The sequence below is a fragment of the Lepidothrix coronata genome, unplaced genomic scaffold (assembly GCF_001604755.1).
Source record: "Lepidothrix coronata isolate B3197 unplaced genomic scaffold, Lepidothrix_coronata-1.0 Scaffold91, whole genome shotgun sequence".
In the NCBI taxonomy this organism is placed as follows: domain Eukaryota; kingdom Metazoa; phylum Chordata; class Aves; order Passeriformes; family Pipridae; genus Lepidothrix; species Lepidothrix coronata.
In genome coordinates, this window is record NW_016690271.1 from 671,150 (window position 1) to 691,619 (window position 20,470).

At 46.2% G+C, this 20,470-nt stretch overlaps 3 protein-coding genes across 5 annotated transcripts; 2 read left to right on the forward strand and 1 right to left on the reverse strand.

Annotated features, from left to right (window-relative positions):
* The first annotated feature begins 66 nt into the window (after positions 1–66).
* Positions 67–4,437, forward strand: TAX1BP3 (Tax1 binding protein 3). 2 transcript variants are annotated; one of them, XM_017821545.1, is made up of 5 exons: positions 94–131; positions 344–385; positions 2,138–2,257; positions 2,552–2,629; positions 2,855–4,437. In XM_017821545.1, the coding sequence occupies exons 2-5, from the start codon at positions 347–349 to the stop codon at positions 2,990–2,992; spliced, it is 375 nt and encodes a 124-aa protein (XP_017677034.1). In that variant the 5' UTR covers positions 94–131; positions 344–346; the 3' UTR covers positions 2,993–4,437. The 2 variants fall into 2 exon arrangements, with proteins under 2 accessions (XP_017677033.1, XP_017677034.1); XM_017821544.1 differs by lacking the exon at positions 344–385 and having other exon boundaries at positions 67–181.
* A 576-nt stretch (positions 4,438–5,013) lies between these two features.
* On the reverse strand, positions 5,014–12,393 carry CTNS (cystinosin, lysosomal cystine transporter). Of its 2 annotated transcripts, none has more exons than XM_017821540.1 (11): positions 12,136–12,393; positions 11,629–11,702; positions 10,483–10,561; positions 9,814–9,898; positions 9,620–9,723; positions 8,506–8,637; positions 7,691–7,790; positions 7,477–7,596; positions 6,413–6,583; positions 6,092–6,209; positions 5,014–5,721 (listed from the first exon to the last, which is right to left on the reverse strand). In XM_017821540.1, the coding sequence occupies exons 2-11, from the start codon at positions 11,690–11,692 to the stop codon at positions 5,591–5,593; spliced, it is 1,104 nt and encodes a 367-aa protein (XP_017677029.1). In that variant the 5' UTR covers positions 11,693–11,702; positions 12,136–12,393; the 3' UTR covers positions 5,014–5,590. The 2 variants fall into 2 exon arrangements, with proteins under 2 accessions (XP_017677029.1, XP_017677030.1); XM_017821541.1 differs by lacking the exon at positions 12,136–12,393 and adding an exon at positions 11,859–11,882.
* Positions 12,394–12,433: 40 nt separating this feature from the next.
* SHPK (sedoheptulokinase) lies at positions 12,434–20,368 on the forward strand. Its single transcript, XM_017821533.1, has 7 exons — positions 12,434–12,817; positions 13,847–13,988; positions 16,296–16,479; positions 17,634–17,786; positions 18,860–19,035; positions 19,145–19,345; positions 19,951–20,368. The coding sequence occupies exons 1-7, from the start codon at positions 12,596–12,598 to the stop codon at positions 20,343–20,345; spliced, it is 1,473 nt and encodes a 490-aa protein (XP_017677022.1). The 5' UTR covers positions 12,434–12,595; the 3' UTR covers positions 20,346–20,368.
* The last annotated feature ends 102 nt before the right edge of the window (positions 20,369–20,470 follow it).

Consider the following 20,470-nt stretch of genomic DNA (forward strand, 5'->3'; position numbering starts at 1 on the left):
ACGCGGCCGCGCGCGGGGCGCGGCGCGGGCGGGGCGGCTCCCGATTGGCTGGAGTTGGGAGGGGGGCGGGGCCGGGCCAGGCGCTTTTGTTCGGGCGGCGACGGGAGGGGAAAGAGAGAGAGGGGGAGAGAGAGACAGAGAGATGGCGTTTGTGCCGGGACAGCCCGTCACCGCCGTGGTGGTGAGCGGGGACAGGGGGCACGGGGGGAGATGGCGTTTGTGCCGGGACAGCCCGTCACCGCCGTGGTGGTGAGCGGGGACAGGGGGCACGGGGGGAGATGGCGTTTGTGCCGGGACAGCCCGTCACCGCCGTGGTGGTGAGCGGGGACAGGGGGCACGGGGGGAGATGGCGTTTGTGCCGGGACAGCCCGTCACCGCCGTGGTGGTGAGCGGGGACAGGGGGCACGGGGGGAGGTGGCGTTTGTGCCGGGACAGCCGGTCGCCGCTGTCGTGCTGAGGTGGACGGGGCGGGAGGGGTACCGCGCCAGGGGCTGCTGGTGAGGATGGGGGTGGCCCAGGACCACCCTGCAGGCTGTCAGGGGGTGGAGGTCCCGGGCCAGCCCCGGTCCGTGGAGGGAGCGGGCGAAGGGTGCGGGACGGGATGGGGGCACCACGCTGGGAGCTGCTGAGGGGGACTGGCACGGGGACAGAGGTGGCGGTGCCGCCCGGCAGCGCCCTGCGGGCTGTCAGCGGGCGGAGGTGCCCGGCGGGGGTGGATGTCCCCGCGGGCGTGGAGGGAGCGGGCGAAGGGCGCGGTCGGCAGCGCCGCCGGCCCCGGCGGCCGCGGGGGCTGTCAGAGCTCGGCCGGCCCCGCCGGGCACTCGGGGCACAAGCGCCTCTGCCCCCCCGGGTGGGAGAACTGGGGGGAAGGTCCGCCGGCCCGAGGGACAACAGACCCCTGCCCAGGCCCGCCGGCTGCTCGGGTGTTGCTTGAGAAAAGAGGGAACGAGTGGCCGTGATCGCCTGAAGCGCCTTCTCCCGGTATCGGGACCACCGGTCGCCGGTGCGGTGCCCGCTCTGCCAGGGCAGGGGCAGGATAAAGCACCTGCTTGTCTGGGTGGGGTTTAGGAAGCAGAGCTTTTAAAGTGAGGTAATTGCACGCAGTGCAAGTGAAGGACTCTGTGCCTTCCGGTGGCTGGAATATTAAAGGTGGTTGTGCTCTAGGAGTGTGACTGGTACCTCGGCTGGAACAGGCTGCACAGCCCCCAGTGTCTGAGAGCTGACAGCCTTGAGAACACGGACTCTGTCCTGCTGTGGATCCCACTCTGGATCCACTGATCCCAGTCAGTCTGGATCCTAGGGAGGGTCTGAGTCCAGCGCCTGTGAGGAATTCTCACAGAATGGTTTGTGTTGGAAGGGACCTTTAAAGGTCACCTCATCGAGCCCCTGGAATAAGCAGGAACATCTTCCACTAGATAGGCTGAACCACCTTTTGAGAGGTTATTGTGCCAGTTAAGACTGTGGCTTTTCATCGTGGCTCAGGAATTGCTGGCATTTGTACAATGCTGACATAATGCATAAAGCTTGTCAGAGGCCTCTGTGCATCTGGCAGCGAGGAACCTGCCCCTGGATTACAAAAGTGTGGATAAGTTATCCTGAAAAAGATCCATCCTAATAATAGGTTGTCATTTCTGCCGATAGGACTAGCAGGAACACAGGGCACGTGGATAACAAGTGAGATGAGTCTGGTCATGAGTGACTGCTGGTTATCAAGGCATGAGTCATGTTTAAAGAGACCTGGTCTGGTTTTAGTGTTGTTCCCTTCTATCCCTGGGCAGGGGATAAAGCTCTGAGTAATTAAGGTGCTTGGCTGTTCATGGCATGAGAACCCTTGGGCTGAGCATGGAATGGCTTCCTGTCCTGCTCCTCTGTGACAGAACAGTTCAGAGCCAGCTGCTGTCAACACCAGGGCTGTGTGGCTGACAGCAAATGCCAGAGGACAGTTCTGTGCTGCCAGGGGGTTTAGAGCTGTCTGCTTACAGTACACAAGGGTACCAAGCTCTGGGCAGCCCCCTCTGGTGGGTGTGTGGGATCTCTGTGAAAGACAATCTGACTGGATCTTAAATATTTGTGTCTGAAACACCCAAGATTCCTTCCAGTCATCACAATACTGAGCTATTTTCTCTCCTCTTTTCAGCAAAGAATTGAAATCCATAAGCTTCGTCAAGGTGACAATTTGATTCTGGGATTCAGCATTGGGGGTGGCATTGATCAGGACCCAACCCAGAATCCTTTCTCTGAAGACAAGACTGACAAGGTCAGATGCTCTTTTCCTGTGGCAACTCCTTCTCCAAAAGGCTGAGGGATCCAGCTCAGCATCTTTGTCCTCTCACACCACTACTACTGAAGTTACTGTTTCCTCATTATCACTTGCAAAGTGAGGTTGTTTAAATGACCTCTCCACCTCTTCTATTGTCCAACATTGCACAAGCCTTTTTTTTTAAACTCGAATTCCATAGTACACTACAAAGTGTTTTTGCATTGCAGTAGAATGGCCCTCGAGTATTTAATGCTCCCATCTTTAGGGAATGAACCCTTCATTTTTTCCCAGGGTATCTATGTAACGAGGGTGACAGAGGGAGGCCCAGCAGAAGTTGCAGGACTCCAGATTGGAGACAAGATCATGCAGGTAAACACCAAGATAACACAGTACTAACACAGCACCATGTGCACACTGCAGACAAGCCTCTGCTGGGGGAAAACAGTCATCTGGGTGCTTCCCAGGACAGTTTGTGGGGTTTGTTTATAAACTGAGCTGTGGCATAAGCACATCCACTGCATGGTTCTGATAGAACACTAACAGGACACCTGTGAGTCCCTGAACCTGCCTCATTTTATGTTTTTTTTCCCCCAGGTGAATGGCTGGGATATGACAATGGTGACCCATGACCAGGCTAGGAAGAGGCTGACAAAAAGGAACGAGGAGGTGGTACGGCTGCTGGTGACCAGGCAATCCCTGCAGAAGGCTGTGCAGCAATCCATGATGTCCTAATCAATCATGGAGCTGGGGAAGGGTTAGGGAGGGAGATGTATAGACTGGTATCAAAGAAAGAAGCAAATGCTAGACTGGAACAGGTTGTCTGGAAGGGGTGCACGTTCCTACCTGTGGTAAACACTACTTTATTTTAACTTCCTCTGGTGTAACTGGCAGTAGTAAAACAATAGTCCCCTCAGCAGAGTGCATCTCTAAAGTCTGCCCTGCAGGTACATGGCAAGACTTTTGTCAGCATGGCTTTTGGGACAGGACAAACTGTAGTTAACTAAGAGCAACTGGAAAAGCCTTAATTTTGACAGGATTCTCCTGTAACACAAAAGCTTTCTATTTTAAGAGGAAATGTGGCTTCTGCTATGAAAAACCAGAGGGTTTGCTGTGCCTAAGCTTTTAGAAGTGAGCTGTCCTGTCCCTCCCATGCTATCAAATTAAAATGCCAGAATTAAGAGTTGCACACTGCTGTGGGGAGGAGCACTGTACTAATCCCACACCATGTGCGAGCTGGAGAGTGTGCTGAAAGGTTTGGGGCATTACAGTTCCCTGCAAAGATTCCATGTACAAAGCAGCCTCTTCAGACAAGAAACAACTGAGTAGCACAGAAGTATTAGATTAATCTTTGTGAAGTACACTACAGCTTCATGGACACTACAGTTCAGCCTCCCTGGCAAAGTAAAACCTTAATTCTCCTTGTTCCCAAGTAATTTGGAGCATCAGATGAACTGAGTTTAAATTAAGGGAATATGGAGCAGGAAAGAAAACAATGTTGCTGAACTTACCAAAAAAAGCTGCTCGTATCTGTAGAGTTTTCAGTTCTTCATTCCACTTCTATCAGACTTGAAATGGGAGGGGTGGATTTTGGTTTGTCTTCTAGAAGACTTTGTGTAAATCACTGATTTATTGGATGGAAGATATGAATATGCCAGTAACTTGCAAAAGTGCCTCTTGACCAAACTTAAACTTCTGGTAGTTGTTTAAATCAACATGCCACCAGGACTGAGGATTCTTGCTGCAACACTAAGTTCATGATCTGGCATCCTATGGTTTGTTAGCCAGCCAGCTTTACAGTTACCCAAAAACTGGAGTTTTTAATCCTCTTCAGTTGATTTATACATATCTATACTTTCCTTAAGCAGTCTTCAGGTAAGCTGTTGTAAATAGAACATGAGGAGGTGGCAGACTAACTTATTCAGTACATTACTGCTGTGCCATGTTGTGATTGATGCATCTCAGACTGTTCTATGCACACCAGCAGATGCCTATTTACCAATTTTATATCTATGGAATTACTACAATCCTGCTTTTGAATTTTTGTAACTTAAGAATTCCATGGTAAATTTTAAGTCTTTCAAGCTGAAGTTATTTTTGTTACTAGAAAGGATACACTGCTATTTGTACTGCTATTTCACTTGATTTTACACACAATAAAACAAAGTTGGATTTCCTGAGCTGTTTCTCCTTACTTTTAAGAGTGCCACATCACTTGGATGCCTCCAGCTGAGACCTTTTTTCTGCCTTGAAGTAGATTCTGGACTGAGGTTAGTAAGGTCTGGTTTCACTGGTGGGTATTTGTGGTGTTACTGAGCTGTCAAGCTTCACCTGGGCTCTAGGAGGGGAGAACCTGCTTTTCCTTAGATTGACACCTAGTAAAACACATGATATTTTAAGCATTCAATTATTCAAGCACAAATGCATAGATTCCCTTCTACTTCTTTTAAAAGGTCTAACACTTACCTTCCAAGTAATTCAAGACCTTGATCTCTACCTTGAGAGTACCATGTGTAGTTAGAAAGTTGCCCAGGAACAAAAGCTTATGCTTAAACTTTAATCATGGGGCTGTTAACATGGCCCACTCATTTGTTAAATCTTTAATCTTTACCATCCACCCATTAGGATTTAAGGCATGTCAGTACAACTGAGCAAAATGAAGTTAGCAACTGGAAGTATTCTGAGCACTTGTCTTAGCACCTTTGAAAGAGTGAAATAAGTGAAATATTTCAGTGAAATAAGAATACAGTTTCTGCTTCTTAGAATTTTTTTTTTAATAAAGAGTTAAAATTCTAATATTTGTGCATTTGTTACCAACCCCGTTGTTGTTATGTCCCACTCTGGCTGTTAACTGCCAGCCTGAGTGGTGCTGCACTGTGAGCAGCTGTCTGAGGAGTCAGCAGCACTTGAATTCACAGTCTTCAGTCATTACATTAAGATATTAAGTGGTTGCTTAAACAAGATCTCAGATTTTTGGAAGACAGAACTCTTTGTGCTTCACTCCCCATCAGAAAGACATTGCTCTGGTCTTTCTCTTCCCTGTTGTTAATGAAAAAATAGCCACGTGTTGCTTGGAGTGCTCAAGCTAAACTGTGTGTGCAGCTTCAACAGGCACGAGTCTCCCATGTGCAAGTGGTGGCCAGAGAGCTTGCTGTCCTTAAGGCATCTGGTAATTGGTGTTTGACAAGGCAACATTCCACACCAGAGAGGATCAAATCATAGACACGGATCAGAATCAGTATTCCTGGTGACTGGCAGCAGGAATCTTGAAAGCCCTCAGCCAGGGTAGAGGTGAGTTCAGTTTAAAGTTTTTGTCCCCACAAGTGATGTTTGTTATTCACAAGGTTCATACCCTCGTCTCCTGTAAAGGCAGTAGTGCTGGACCATAAAAACAATATCAAAGATGATGGAGAAGACACCCAGGCCAAACTTGGTTGGATCTCCAAAGATTAATTTCCACTGATCTGTCAAACACAAAATTAGAGTTAAGTCTATCTCCTCAAGTGTGGTCTTGTCTCAAGACTACGAGGTCGTGCCATGCATGTTAGAGAAGTTCATGATTATTACCTGGACTGCTTAGACACACCTTAGGACTGATTGGAGTGCACATCTTATGCAAAGCTAATTAATAACTGTTCCTATGGTTTCTTCAGAATATATCATTTTATATCTTGAGGGAGTATGAGCAGATTCTTTATTCTTTGTAAAAGAACAGCTCCCCATACCCCAGCACAAACATCATCCTCCTGAGATAACCTGCTGGTTTATATCTGCTTTGTAGCGGGGCCTCTCACCCCATGAAGAAAGGCCCCAGCAGCTCAGTTCCAGGCTTACCATTGTTGTATGACTGCAAAAACATCTGGAGAAGGCTGAAGCTTCCGCCAGTGAAGTCCAGTAATACATTTCCAATACTCCATCCCTCAGTGCTTTTCCGACGGAAATTCATGTAAGCCTGGGAGTGTAACAAGGAGTCAGTCAGTGTGTCATGCACAGGCATTTGAGAGTAACATTTAAGCAGCTGCAGGTATAACTATGCTGGTTTTGTCACAAAAAGCCTTCATAAATAATCATTGGTGGTTTAGTGTAGTCAGATTTTGAAGAGCACACACTGCAGGCTTAAGAATGTAGCAGAAAAGCAAAAAAGTTCAGATTTACCTGAGGGAAATATTTTATCAGTGTGACTGCTAACTTAATGTAGGAGAAGCAGAATAAGAACTGTAGCCAAGTCATCTCCTCAGCTGCAGCAAGAAACAGCGTCGTGAAGGTGAAGATCCATGCAAGTGCCAGTAGTCCAACAACAACTTTGGATACTTTCTGACCCGCTCTCTGAAACAGAAACATGGATACAGTTTGGTCTGGCCATACATCCCCAGACACTAAGATACAGTTTGCCCATGACTGTGCAACATTACAGTCCAAACCTGTTTTACCAGTCAGGCTGGTACCACAAGGGAACTTTGAAATTAAGCAAGTGCTACAGCAACCAGGTGTAGGTTTGCAAGAGCTGCTGAGAAATATTCATATCAATATTTTGAAACACTGCTGTCCCTGAGTAAGGGGGAAACAATTCTGGAGTATTTATAGTGTATAATCTGTAACAATCTCCCAAATTCAGTCTGATGATATGAAGAGTTCCTATGTATTCAAAAGGCTGATAATGCCATTATGGTAAAAGATGACTATTGCACCTGGCAGTGGGGACAGATGGGCTGTTACAGTTTTGGGTTTAGCATCACCAAAGGAAGAACCCCAAGAGAGAAACAGTTACCATCTAGAGAAAATTGGCTTGTTCAGATCAGAGGCTTTTACGTTAGAATTAAACAAAGAACCACCTGACTGTAAAAATCAATCAGTAAAAGGGCATTTACAGCTGTCTTAGGATAAAAGAAGTTGAAAAAAAGCAGCAAGTTTGAATTGCTGTAATCTATATGCTGGCCAGAGATCTGCTTGGGAACTTTATGAATCTGGCTGTTTGCCTCAGTTGTTATGAGTCCCTAAGGAATTTATAAGCTCAGAACATCCATCAGGCTGAAGCAGATATGATCAGTGGAGTTGTTGCTAACTTAGGAAAGATGAAGGCAGCTGGATTGTGAAGCCTGGCTTTTGGGAAGGCAGTGACAGTGCAGTGAAGAGGATTTTGGAGCCCCAAACGAGCGGTGAGGTGCCCGGCAGAGGGAGCTCTGCCAGAGCCGACAGATGAGCCCAGCACCCAGACCCACCTCGTAGATGCAGCACTGAATGATGGTGAGGAGAGTCAGAGTTACTGCGTGGAGACTGAAGAAAACATCATTGATGGCCACGGGGTTCACCCCGCTGGGATAACTGACCAAGAATTCCTCCTAAAGGTAAGAGAAGCCAAAACCAGCCACATGTTTTAATTCCCTTCTGTAGATACCCAACCCCTGGCAAGTATTTAGAGAGAATCATGCTCACCTTAATCAAGGGAATCCAGAAGAGGCCAATGTTAAACACACTGTATGCTATAAAGCCAGTGAGGTTTAATGCTATAAAGTCAAAGCTTAGTCCAACAACACTAGAGTAGGGGGGGAAAAAAAAGAGAAACATGCATCAGAGCATTACAGGCAGTTCCAGGGACAGCTTGACCCTAAAATGTACTGATTTACAGGCAATTTCTGATTAAGCAAAAGCCTCAGGCATTGTGACAACACAAGGCTGTGAGTTCATGAGGAAGCAAGGTGCAATAACACAGCTCTCACTGACCAGGTTGTGTCCCTGGTGTTTAACTTGACCCCTCCATAAGTTCAGCTTCTCTGATAAAGCCATTCCAGCCTGAGGCACTAGTGCATTTCTGCCAGAATAAATGCTTTAGTTCTTATATATAATAACGTTTCTACTTGGAGTCACTTAGTTTAAGGGGAGCTGGCCTAATGATGACACTACAAGGAAGGGTCTGAGAAACAGCTCTCAAGGCTGCAACCTTTAAAAGTGATCATCACAACTGGCTCAGGCAGATGATTTGCAACATCACACCAAAGGCAATGGGGAAATCTCTATCACAAATTAGTACTGGATGCCAAACCTTAGGATCAGGTGTTCATAAGATGCACTTAGTTTCCCCTAACCAGCATGTATAAAAGCTCATGTATAAAAGGGGCTGCAATTTGCCTTGTGTTTTTCCCATCTTTCCATGGATAATTCACAATAACCAAGATGGATGTAACTGAAGCTATGAACAGGATTTGCAGGAGTGCTTAAGTGACTTGCAAACACATCTTAAGTCTCTTTACCTTTTTCGTCGCCAGTTCTCAAAGAGCTGAGGATAAAAGGAGATGGACCAGGCAACAAAATAGATCCAGCCAATCACCTCATCAGCAAAGCTCACTATGATGCTATGGATCACTTGGAATCGAATCCTAGGTCTGATGGTTAATGCAAAAAGAATTAGTTAATTCATCTGTTCACACTTTTTTCAGGAGATTTTGTCTTGCTCTGCTTTGAGAGAGGAAATAGAGTTCAGGTGTTGAGACAAGACAACAAAGATTCAGTTGGTTGCAGTTGAGTTGCTCCCCTTTTCTTTAGTGTCCTTGTTATGTTCGGGACATCTCTCACTCCTACCCCCCCTTTCCTTCTTGCCTGACTCGTTTCCTTTCCATTCTTTTACCACAGGAATGTTCAAAAAGGTCATCTCGTGCCTATGGCTTCCACTCTCTTAGCACAAGATTCTGTTAGGCAAGAGAGTGTTGCACTTTCCATGCTCTGTCAGCAAAGCCTCATGATTGTGCCTGTCCTGTGAGTGTTCCACGTGCTCACCTCTGCATTTGCTTCGACTTTTAAAAGCAGAAGCAAAACCAGGAAGTAAAGCAGGAGCATCCTGTTGCTCAGTGACATCTGGGCAACAAATGAATACTGTCCAGCTTTCTCCATCTTGCTAGACTTTTCCTGTGAGGGAGGACTGGCACCTGTGAGAAGAGGGCTGCCCTAACTAGAAAGCAAAGCACCTGTATGTCAAGGTAGTGATGTGGGTGCACAGCTGCACCAGGCTATTAGAAATCCAGAACAAAGCCTGCACAGAAAGATCAGTATCCCCCTGGACACTGACAACCAAATGCTTCCCAGACTGGAAAATCTGGCATGTAATTTTCATGCTTTTGGGAAGGATTATTAAAACCAGACTAAGGAGCTGTGATAACTCAGCTATCTAGTAATTAAATCTAAAATACCAGATAATCTAAAAGATTATCACTCTGCTTCCATGCCCTCTATTTATCTGAACACCCTGGGGTTTGCTGGAGGTTATCACATCTTCTCAACTACATCCCATTTTACTACAAGGAGGGAATAGTTACCCCAAAGTTTAGAAAGCTATAGGAGAGTAAGTGGAACTAAAAAACAGCTTCTCACCCAGTTAAGTTGGAATTAGTGGCATAAAGATAAACTGTTACTTGTCCAACATCATCTGCTTTCACCTGGAAGTCTGCTTTAGTGTGACCTGCAGGGAACTGTACCTGCAAGGCAAAGTAGAGGGAAGAGAAAGGAATTGCACCACACCAGCAGGAGCCTTTTGTTTAAGATCACAAGTCTGTTCTGTCACTTACTTCATCAGGCAGTTCAACGATGGTGCTGTTCTTTGAGGAGTGTGTAATATTAAGAGTTATCACCAGTGTCTCATTTAATGGAGCCCTGTGAAGGCAGAAGAAAACAGGTCAGACTGGAACAGAGTTCAGAGATTGCTGCAGGGATGTGGGGGAGTATCTGCTAAATCCTCTCAGCAATGAGCAGCCCACACACAGCAGTCCCTGCCTGGTACTCGGAGAAACACCAGCACCCAAGTGTGTGAACATTGTACTGGTTCTTTTATCTGAACTAGAGAGGGCACGAGACATTATGTGGCCACATTTTAGCTCCCTCTTCTCCATACAAGTGGCAGAGCAAAGTCGTTGCCACCAGGATCCCATCCTTGTGCTCATTAACCCTTGCTGGTAAGGAGGGGCAGAAACAATGCACACGTACTTGGGGTGATGAAGGACAGAAATTACAGCAGTAAGACAAAACAAAAAAAACCTAAAAAACCCCCCTCTCTGAGTGACACAGTTCTGCATATCTTCCCTAGAGAACTCCACTGAGCATTTGTCCAGGAGGCTATCCTTCTAGGAAATGCATGTTTCTCTTAAGCATCAGTTTTTAGAAATGGAGGAACTGTAAATTCATTTATGGAGGACAACCCCTGTTCCAAAGGGAAAGTAAAGCTGCAATCATGACTTTACCTCAGAGAGATAGTGACGTTTGTTGAACTTCCACTTTCTAAAGAAACCACTTCAGGGACAGACAATACAATGACTCCATCTGAGGGGAAAAAAAACCCACCCACACAAATCTCGATTACTATGAACAGCTCCTTCAGAAGAACAACCTATTTTCTTTTGTGCCATAGACATTTTGTCAACTGGTACCTGCAGTATCAGATCAATCACATTAGTACACGTGAAAAACAGCAAAGGGAGTACAGCAACTAAAGGTACTGAAGTTAAGGTGACTAAACAACTTAAAAGGAGAAGTAAATAATTGTCACTTGAACATTTTGGAAGGAAGCAATTTAAATACGTGAAGTTCAACAAAAGGTCGTGCCAAGTGAAGGCCACACTGATTCTTGATGTGATCCTAGTAATCTAAGAGTCATAAATGCCCAAAATTTAGTTTAAAATTGCTTCTTGGATCACAAATTCAAACCAGGTACCTAGATATCCAAGAGGATGTACATTTACTATCTTAACACTTCAAGAATCTCAAGTACCTTACTTACAGTGCTCTGAAATATTGAATTAAGGGGTACATTATACAACACCCCAGCTATGTTGTACCACATCATGCTCTTAAGAGGCCAAGATTCCAAGTGCCAGTACAACCACTATCAAAACCTGAAGCTGGTCAGATGTCATCAATTTTGACAGGTGGAATCCAAGCCTATTTTATTCATTATGTGTTTAAAAGACACAAGAGACAAGGGGAAAGAACAAAGAGCCATATAAAAATAAGACCAGAAACGGAGAGATAAACAGTTTGGACAGCTTGGCCTGGACACTTTCTTTTTTTTTTACTGTTGCCACATATTACACAGTGTTCTTAAGAAGTTATTTCAGTGCAGAGGAGGCAGTCAGTTTATCACTGGCTGCATCCCAGGCAGTATTTAATCTGCTTCTACAGATTTTGGAGCGTGAGGCGAGGGCTCCCCCACAACAGTGCCTGGGCAGAGCACTGACACCCAGCCAAGGTAAGGTGTGAGAGAAGAGCTGATGGGAACGTGTCACGGGTATCCCTGGAGAGCTGTAATGGGATAACCGGAGAGCTGCCCTCTTCCACCTCTTACTGGTCTGGAGCCCTGTGGGGCCAAACTGGGATGACCGAACACTCACCGCCAGGCCCCGGCAGCACAAGAAAGAGGCTCAGCAGAGCGGGGAGCAGGTACCGCGTCCTCATGGTGGAAAAGCTGCAGAGAAAGCGGGGAGAAGCTTTGCTCAGGTCCCACGCGTTTCGAGGGGGGCACAGCCCATCCCCTCAGGCGGCAGCCGAGGCAAATAGCTCCCCTCCCAGCACCGCGGCCCCCAGCCTGGCCGAAGGACCCCCAGCACCCCTCAGAAAGCACCGATCTCTCAGTCCCTCTGTGTGCCCGGACTCCCCGGGAACATCTTTACATCTTTACTTCAGCTCTTGTCCCATGACGGACCCCCCCCCAACCCCAACGCGCGGGACTACAAATCTCGGCAGCCCCCGCGCCTTCGCCAGTCCCCCGCCGCTGGCAGCGCGCCGCGGGGCACGCTGGGACTTGTAGTCCCGCCACCCTCCCCTCGGGAGCCCCGGCGGAGAGGGGCACCCGGTACTTTGGGATACGCGGCGGTGCCGGGGAGCGGGAGGACACCCACCTCCTTCAGCGCCCGGCGCCGTCCCGTCTCTTCCCTTTTCAGCTCTCACGTGAGGCGATCGCCTGTGGACTCCCCGCCCAGCGCCCACCGCGTCGCTGCGGCCGCCCCCGGGGCCATCTTGGGTGTGGCGGAGCGGGTCTGTGAGGGGGGAGGGTTGCGAGAGGGGACGAGGCGGGCTGGGCGCTGTCCTGGTTTGATTTTTGTCAAGAAGTCTGGTTTTCGACAAAAAGTGTGGCTTAAGGGTGCGCGTGTCAGCGGAGAGGGCTGGGGAAGGGGCGGTTTGTCACTCTCAGGGTGAAAGGGTAATGGCCGGGGAGTGCTGAGGGGGAGGCACCCTCAGCCTGAGGGCAAAGTCCAGGTCGCGCTCCTGTCCCGTCCCTGGGAGCCCACACTGCGTGTTCCCTCGGCTCTTGGGGGCTGGTAACCTGTCCGGGGCACAAGAAGCCGTGTGGGGTTCGACATGGTGGGTGTCGGTCCCTCTGGATGCGGTGGGCAAGCTGACAGCGGTCCCCTCACGGCCATGGCGGGCAGTCCTGAGCCCACCTGTGTGCTGGGCATAGACCTGGGCACCACGTCGGTGAAGGTGGCCCTGGTGGCAGGGACAGAGCGGGGGCTGGTGCTGGCAGAGAGCTGCTCCAGGGAGACGCAGGCATACACCGATAGCCTGGAAGCTGGACCGCAGGTAAGGGCTGGCAGGGAGCACTGATGGCAATTGTAGGACACCAGCCTTGCCTTGTCGTGCCTGGGTTTTGCTACACTGTGCAGGCTCCAGTGGCTTTCTTGGCTTGTTTTATGCCGAGATTGGCAGATGGTTGCTGCGTGTTTATGGATACTTGAAACTAGAGTTAAAACACTCCCTGTTCCCTGTTCAAGGAAGTCAGGTAGAGCTGCTTGATTTAAGAAAGACCCAGGTTTTGAAAAGTTGCCCAAGACTATCTGAAACTATTCTCCCATGAACCACCACCTTGTCTTTGACACTCCCAGTCAGGGAACAGCAACCACTTGCCAACTGGAAGGGTATTAGGTACTTTATTGTGAGATGGAATCATAACTGGAAATTCCCCGTGGAAATAACCAGGAACAGGTACTCCTACAAAAGATCTTTTCATCCATTGTGTTGGTCAGTCTAAAAAAAGGATGAATCAGAATCAAAAAATGTGCATCAACATTCCTCTGGCCTAGTATTGTAGTGAGTCCAGGGCTAATTTCTAAGCAAAGATACCAAACAGGCCAGCCCTCCTCCCTACAGCCGTGTTTGTGCAGCCAAAAGTACCTGTGCAAAGTTCACATTTATTTGTAGACTACTGTTTGAGTAGTTTTGTTTGTAATCTTGATACTGGTCTGTCACAAAGTAATCTGAATCTTTGAAAGTGTGAAAGCTGCCATAGAGCTTCTTGAGGCACAGTTTGGTCAGTTTGATGAGCAGATCAGTTTGCTGGGTAGTTTTAGGAATAAAATACTCAGAAGTGAGATATCAACATCATGAAAATCTTCTTCTCAACTTCCTAGTATTTGTTTTTAGGTTTTGTGGGTTTGTGGGGGGTTTTGGATGTTTTTCCTTTTTACAGTTTAGTAGTGAATGTTACTCTAATACACGCTATTAAGCTAAATGAGTTCTGTTCTTCACTTTTGACTAGAGCAGCCTTGTTTAATAAATACACTGGGTGAATCCTAATGGCTGCATGCTCAGAATGATGCTTTCTGGTTGCAGGGAATGGAGCAGAATGTCCAGAGAATAATAAGAGCACTGAATGAGTGTCTTGCTGCTCTACCTCAGCAGCAGCTCCAGCGAGTCACCCACATTGGGATTTCAGGACAAATGCATGGGGTTGTGTTTTGGAAAAGTGATAAAGGTAACATTAATTCTTTAACATTCCTCTTCAGAGTTAAAATTAAATTTTAGCACTGAAATGATTCTGTTTTTAAACTGCTGTGTATTCACTTTGGTCTTCTGTAAAACAGAATTAACAGGTCATCTTCTGTGGGAATTTTGCTTTTTTTCCTGGAATTTCAGCTCCTTGTATAGTTAATGATATTGTTTGCACAGATTAGTTAAAGAATTTAGTCTAATGAGATCCCTGCAGAGTCAGCACAATTATATGAAGGAGGAATAACATATTTGTGGCTTGTTAATTGTGAGTAACTTTGGGGGGGGATGCTGTCCAGCATCTCCACAACTTTCTGGCTGTTTCCCCCCAAAATCTCAAGCCGTTTTTTTCCTACCAAGTTGTAGACTGTCATGTTGCATTCATTTTGTTGCTTATGCTTCTGTTAGTAGGAGCTGAAAAAGGACTATGGTCATGATTCTGAATGCTCAGCTGCTTGGCAAGACCTCAGAAACAAAATCAGCTGCAGTGAGGTGATCACGTGGGGCTTGACTGTGCAAACACCCAGATAATCCTTGTGATAGTGAGGATACTGGAAAAATCCAGGCCTTGGATTGCCAGCCCTCTGAGATAGGGGTGGATTATCTTCTTGGCTATTGCCTTATAAACCTGCTGAAGTCTAAAGCTTCCAGAGCGTGGTTCCATGTCTTCTTTCTTTTTACTTTATGATGTGCATATAATCAGAACAATTATCTATAAATACAATTATACAAGTCTTACTATAATAGGAGTTATGCAGATTAAGCAAAGATTTATTGGAAACCGTAGATTAGATTTCCCAGAAGTGCTAGTCACTGCCTGTCAGAAATTGTCAGGGTCTTAATTGCTTGAAGAGACACTCTACTATTCATTTCTGGCTGTAATTTTATGTTAAATTTGAAAATTATTAGGAAGAAACAAATCCAAAGGCTGATGGACTGAAGGAGCTGTTTTGCTTTCCACGTGTCCCAAGAGCTACATAACAAAGCCTCCTGGGTTCATAGGCACAGGTTCTTATGTCATATTGGTAAATATTTTATGTCCTAAAGCCACATGCCACTTTAGTTTCATTTCTATCAAGTGAAAGAGGGTGTTTGCGCTCATTTGTTTTGAGTGGACTAAGTGAATCCATGACCTTTGGGACACAAATAAAATTTTTAGTAGCATCCTTTGGGATTAGATTTATGGTTACTAATATTTCTTAGAATCCATTTAAGACTAGAAAAGCAAACCAATTGGAAATTCGGTTCCAACGGACTTGATAGAACAGGGAATTGAGGGAACGAGCAAGACTATGTGTTTTGCTTTGCATGTTTCACATGGCACTTCCCAGCTTTCTTGGCTGCTCTTTGCTGTCTGAGTGTGATTTATCCAGCCCAAGAATGACTTTTTTAGCTGTATTTATGTGAGTCAGGCAGCTGGGTCTCTTCTCTGAGCTGTAGGACAAGTGGCACAGCACAGCTTGAAACTCTGCTCCCTGGCCAAACCCCAGAAGTTAGCCTCAGTTTCAGAGCCAGCTGGAGACAGTGAGTGGCCTGTTCTGTCCCTGCCCTTTGTCCAGGGAGAGGCCAGGGCTGAGCCCTGGAGTGTGCTGGCAAACATCACGTGCCAGTGCTTGAGCCCTGCCTCTCAGGTGAAAAAATGTGAATGTTTCATCAAAGCTGTAGAGTTCTGTGTTCAAAAGGAACGTGCTGGACTGGTAAAACTGAGTTAAACTCTGATCTACTTTGGTGAAGCTCCGCTGCACAGCACAGGGGAGGGTTACTCTTTAGTACTTTGCAGTCCATTGCTTAATACTTATAGATCCAGATTTCAGGCTGGCTTAAAAGGTGATGAAACTTGGTGTCTCCATCATGGGCAGTTCATTGCTACCACAGCATTCTCCAGGTTGTGATGTGGCAGATCCCAGTTGAGGTTTATATGTGAGAGCTGCCATATCAGCTCCTTGCCTCCCACAGCAGAGCTGTGGTTGGGGTTTTTTTGTGGCTCACCTGCTATTTAAGTATCTTTAACATCTCAAGGTTAAAGTGGCTTGCTCCTTTAGGCACTAGGAGTGCTTAGAGAAAAGGAAGGCCTTGGATAGCATCCTCTGTTTTAGCAAAGGATGACTGGCATTATGATATTATCTAGGGCTGAAAACCATGAACAAATAATTTGATTACAATCTCTGCTGGCTCTGTTTCTGCTCTTTTTCCAGTATATTGAACAAATTATCAAGCGTGTCCAGAAATGAGGGATGCCAGGCAGGCTGCAGTGCAGGGAGTCACTGGATTTCTTGGATCCTTTGTGTTTCAGGTTGCAAGTGGACAGAGTGTGGCACAGGCCCTGCCTTTGAGCCACAGCACGTCAGTCACCTGGTGACTTGGCAGGACGGCCGCTGCAGTCCCACCTTCCTCTCTTCTCTTCCTCTGCCACAGTCACACGTGAGCTTGGCTACAGGATTTGGATGTGCCACAGTCTACTGGTATTTAAAGAAGAGGTACATTGCTTCTCAAAAGGGCTTCTGTGTCAGGCAGTTTCTCATCTTGAATTTATGTGGCAATTCCTATTCCTGTAGCATGTTAATGCTGCTGCAGGCTGAGGGGCTGCGTTTCTCTGTAATCATAATCTTAATTAAGTTGTCAAACAATATTTAAAATGGCAGTATTTAATATCAACTATATGCAACTGAGCACACAAGAGTCTCTGACCTCATAAAATTACTACAGATTTCTGACAAAAAGAAGAGCTTCTGACCATAGAGTAAAAGAAGCTTTAAAGTATCACACAATAATTGTAGTCCATTGTACCGGTCAGAGGAGCTCTGCTAATGCAGCTTGAACACTGTCATTTTGCCTCGTGCTGTTTATGAAAATACCAGCATGCCTAAAGCAGTCACAGAGTGCTTGGTCTGGTTGCTGCCAGATGCTAAACCAAAAAGGCTCTAAATTAATTTCAGTTCCTTCCTTCCTCGGACGCTGAGATCCTCATGAGGTGTTATGAGTGCTCTGCTTTGTTGTGGCATGTTTGCAGAGGATATAATTTTTCACTTATGACTTGGCATCAGCAAGGTTTGCTCTTCAGTTTCATCTTTCTCAAAGAGCCAGAGTCTTCCTCTGCTTTGAGCTCAGGTTCAATAAAGAGGAAAAAACTTATTAGATCTTGGTTTCTTCCAGTAGGTGTCCAGCAAATATATGGAATATGGTGTGATCCTACTTTAGAGCTGCATTGTTTCACCATTTCATACATTTCCATTCCTATCATTTGTGGATCTCTGACCAACTGTGGGAGTTTACCTATTTTTCTCAAATGCTCCAGGATCAATCAAGTGCCACTTTTTTCATGCAAACAATTACTACTTTCCTGGTGACTTTTGCAATGCTATGCTTTTGAACCAAGACAATTCATTCCTTAAAGCTGCTGTCTCTCCATCTTCCATCAGGAGATAAGTATTGCTGCAGCTTGGAAAACAAATTCCATTTAAAAAAACAAACCAAAACAACAAAATGCAGGTTGATCACTGAGGTGACAGTTTAATTTTTAGATGAGACCACACGTGTCAAGTTCTCTGTAGCAATGGAAGTTGTCTTGCTCCCACTACCTTATAGCAAAATACCCTTACTGGTTTTGTTTTTAAAATGTCTTGTTTAAAAGTCCAGATTTTCTGAAGGCTTATGATGCAGCTGGCACTATCCAGGACTACGTGGTTGCCATGTTGTGTGACCTGAAGAAGCCACTCATGTCTGTCCAGAATGCTGCCAGCTGGGGATATTTTAATTCCAGAAGCAAAAGCTGGAATACTGACATGTAAGTGCTAAGGTCATTCAGTGGGGCTTGTGCACTGCACCTCTTTGGGCCCTGAGTATCCATGTGCTACAGATAAAAAGGGGTCGAAAGCTACTCCTAATCCGTTGTGACCTGTACTGCTGAACTCCTGACTATTGAGAGTTTGCTCTGGTTTGTGAAGTGTATCTGTTTAAATCTTGTAAAATCTGGTACAGTATTTTTAGAGATACCTACCAAGAGCAGAGCTGAGAGACTCGTCAGTGAGTCCTTGTATAGCAAACTGTTCTCTCCTTTTCCATGGTGGGATGGGATGGATGGGAATGGACAAGTGCATGTTGCAGCCACAGTGTTCCCTCTGTTGTGGCAAAGGCAGTTATCACTCTCTTAGTTCTTTCAACTGAGCTCCTTCATAACTACTAAGACTTACTTGTGATAATGTAGTTGTTAAGCTACAGGAAATCTTATAGGGAATCAGTTTATTTATTTACTTATTTATTTTAATGATTTACTCTTTCAGGACTGAGTGCTAAGGCCTTATATATTCAGGGCTTGCTTAGGTTAGGCCAGGACTCCAAGGTGAAAGATCTTCTCAAGGTATGAAAGAGTGACAGAAACTTGCATTTTGCCAACTGAACTTTTACTAATGTGGAGCTGTTGCTGTAGCACTGTAGTGTTATCTTGCAGCTGATTGCATAAGGAGTTTGTTGGATTTAACTCTTTGTGATTTGGTTTTGAACCACTAATTGCATGACATCTTAAGTTCTTTGACACTTAGCTGCATTTTTTGCTGTTTTTTGATTGTCCCTTTACCCTGGAACTGCTTGTCCATGTGACATCAGCAGGTTAAGCTGGCTGAACACGTACTGTGTGATCTCAGGTACTCAGATTGCATATAAAGGAAAACTATATATTCTTCTAGACTATTCTAGTTTACCCAGCCCATTGGACTGGAATGCTGCCCCTGTCCAAGACAGAGCTTTCTAAATAGGTGAAAGCCTCCATAAATCCAGCAGCCACAAATATATGGACAGGTCTTTGTAGGCATGCCACAGTTCCCATACTGCTTTCCTCCAATAATGTTGTTCTGATTACAGATTGAAAAAATCCGGCTTTCCTGTTCACTTGCTTCCAGAGGTGGGAGACCCTGGAAGCATTGCAGGCAGGACAACCTGTGCATGGCATGGAATACCCAAAGGAGTAAAAGTAGGAATTGCTCTGGGAGATTTGCAGTGCTCTGTTTATTCCTGTCTGACTGAGAGGACTGATGCAGGTATGATCATTTTAGTATCTGATTTGGTTTACTCGTTGTCCTCCTTCAGGGTGGCTTAGTAAAACACTGACTTTTTTTTTTCTTTTTTTTAATTCCTTTTGTGTTCTAGTTCTTAATTTCAGTACCTCTGCTCAGCTGACCATCTCAATGCCCCCTGGTTTCCAGCCTCCAGAGACACCAGATCCTTCCTCAGCTGTTAGTTATTTTCCCTACTTCAACGGGGACTACTTGGCAGTGGCAGCATCGCTCAACGGAGGCAACGTGCTGGCAGCGTTTGTGGGCATGGTGGCACAGTGGACAGAGGAGCTGGGTAAGTCAGGTCAAGGAGAGTTGAAGCTTAAAATTGAGGTTGATCATCAAGGTAAAAGGAAACTGAGGCAAAGGAACGAGCCTAGAGCTGTTCTGTCGTGCCATACAGGGAACGAGGATGTAACTCTTGGGCCAGGCTTCCTAGATCTCTGGAATTTCCTGCTTATGAACATGCTGGGACAGTCATGCTTGGACTCCACATTCACATTGCCTCTAGGTCTTCCTTGGTTTCAAGGACAGAAGAGAATTATTTTGTGCAAGTTGATTTTCACAAGGAAAAGCTGGCAGATTTGAGGACAACAGCCTCTAATTTTGTGTGACTGCAGTCCAGAGGAGTCCCTTGGTTGGATCAGTTGCCTTTTGCAGAACTCTAATGGATTTTAAGACTCAAACTCGTGTAATGTCTTCTAAGTGCTTTAAGCTTGGTCTTCACAGGTTTTTTAATAATCTCTTGGGTTTTGCAATACAAAAGTAAGCTCTGAAGTTGTTCTTTCAGCGAGTACTTGAGATGAGCTTCGCATTCACATGGAATCCAGCCACTGAAGCTGCTCTCTGCCATTATTGTCCATTGTAAGAGATTAGTAACCTGGTATTTTCCATCTGCAGGACTTCAGGTCCAGGAGTCTGCCATCTATACAAGGATAATCCAAGCAGCCTTGGCCCAAAACCACAGCAAACTCTCAGTCCACCCAACCATATTTGGAGAGAGACACATTCCTGAGCAGTTGGGATCAGTGACCAACATTGCTGCCTCTGAGCTGTCCCTGGGCCACGTCACCAGAGCTCTGTGCCGTGGGATTGTCCAAAACCTCTGCTCCATGTTACCTGTGCAGCGCCTGACGGACGTGGGCGTGAGGAGGATCCTGGGCAGTGGGAGTGCCCTGGCCAGGAATGAGGTGCTGAAGCAGGAAGTGGAAAGGATTTTTCCATTCCCTGTGGTTTACGGGAAAGATGTTGATGCTGCTATGGGGGCTGCCATGGTGATGTTCCATGGGAAATAAAGTGGTTATTTGGAATGGCCTGAGATGGAAGCTTCTGTTTTCTTCCTGACTCTACTCTTTTCACTTTATTCCACATGCAATCTCACTCATTACAGAGGGAAAAAACCCCAGCATTTAATGCCCAC

What these genes read in the sequence shown, in the direction of transcription:
- TAX1BP3 (XM_017821544.1), top strand. Translation starts at nt 143, where the DNA reads ATGGCGTTTGTGCCGGGACAGCCCGTCACCGCCGTGGTG. An exon ending in AGCCCGTCACCGCCGTGGTG is followed by an intron (nt 182 to 2,137) that starts GTGAGCGGGGAC and finishes TCCTCTTTTCAG; the next exon opens with CAAAGAATTGAAATCCATAA. An exon ending in CTGAAGACAAGACTGACAAG is followed by an intron (nt 2,258 to 2,551) that starts GTCAGATGCTCT and finishes ATTTTTTCCCAG; the next exon opens with GGTATCTATGTAACGAGGGT.
- CTNS (XM_017821540.1), bottom strand. Translation starts at nt 11,692, where the DNA reads ATGAGGACGCGGTACCTGCTCCCCGCTCTGCTGAGCCTCTTTCTTGTG. An exon ending in TGATAAAATATTTCCCTCAG is followed by an intron (nt 6,210 to 6,412) that starts GTAAATCTGAAC and finishes TTACACTCCCAG; the next exon opens with GCTTACATGAATTTCCGTCG. An exon ending in TTTGCAGTCATACAACAATG is followed by an intron (nt 5,722 to 6,091) that starts GTAAGCCTGGAA and finishes TGTGTTTGACAG; the next exon opens with ATCAGTGGAAATTAATCTTT.
- SHPK (XM_017821533.1), top strand. Translation starts at nt 12,596, where the DNA reads ATGGTGGGTGTCGGTCCCTCTGGATGCGGTGGGCAAGCTGACAGCGGT. An exon ending in GCCTGGAAGCTGGACCGCAG is followed by an intron (nt 12,818 to 13,846) that starts GTAAGGGCTGGC and finishes TTCTGGTTGCAG; the next exon opens with GGAATGGAGCAGAATGTCCA. An exon ending in GTTTTGGAAAAGTGATAAAG is followed by an intron (nt 13,989 to 16,295) that starts GTAACATTAATT and finishes TTTGTGTTTCAG; the next exon opens with GTTGCAAGTGGACAGAGTGT.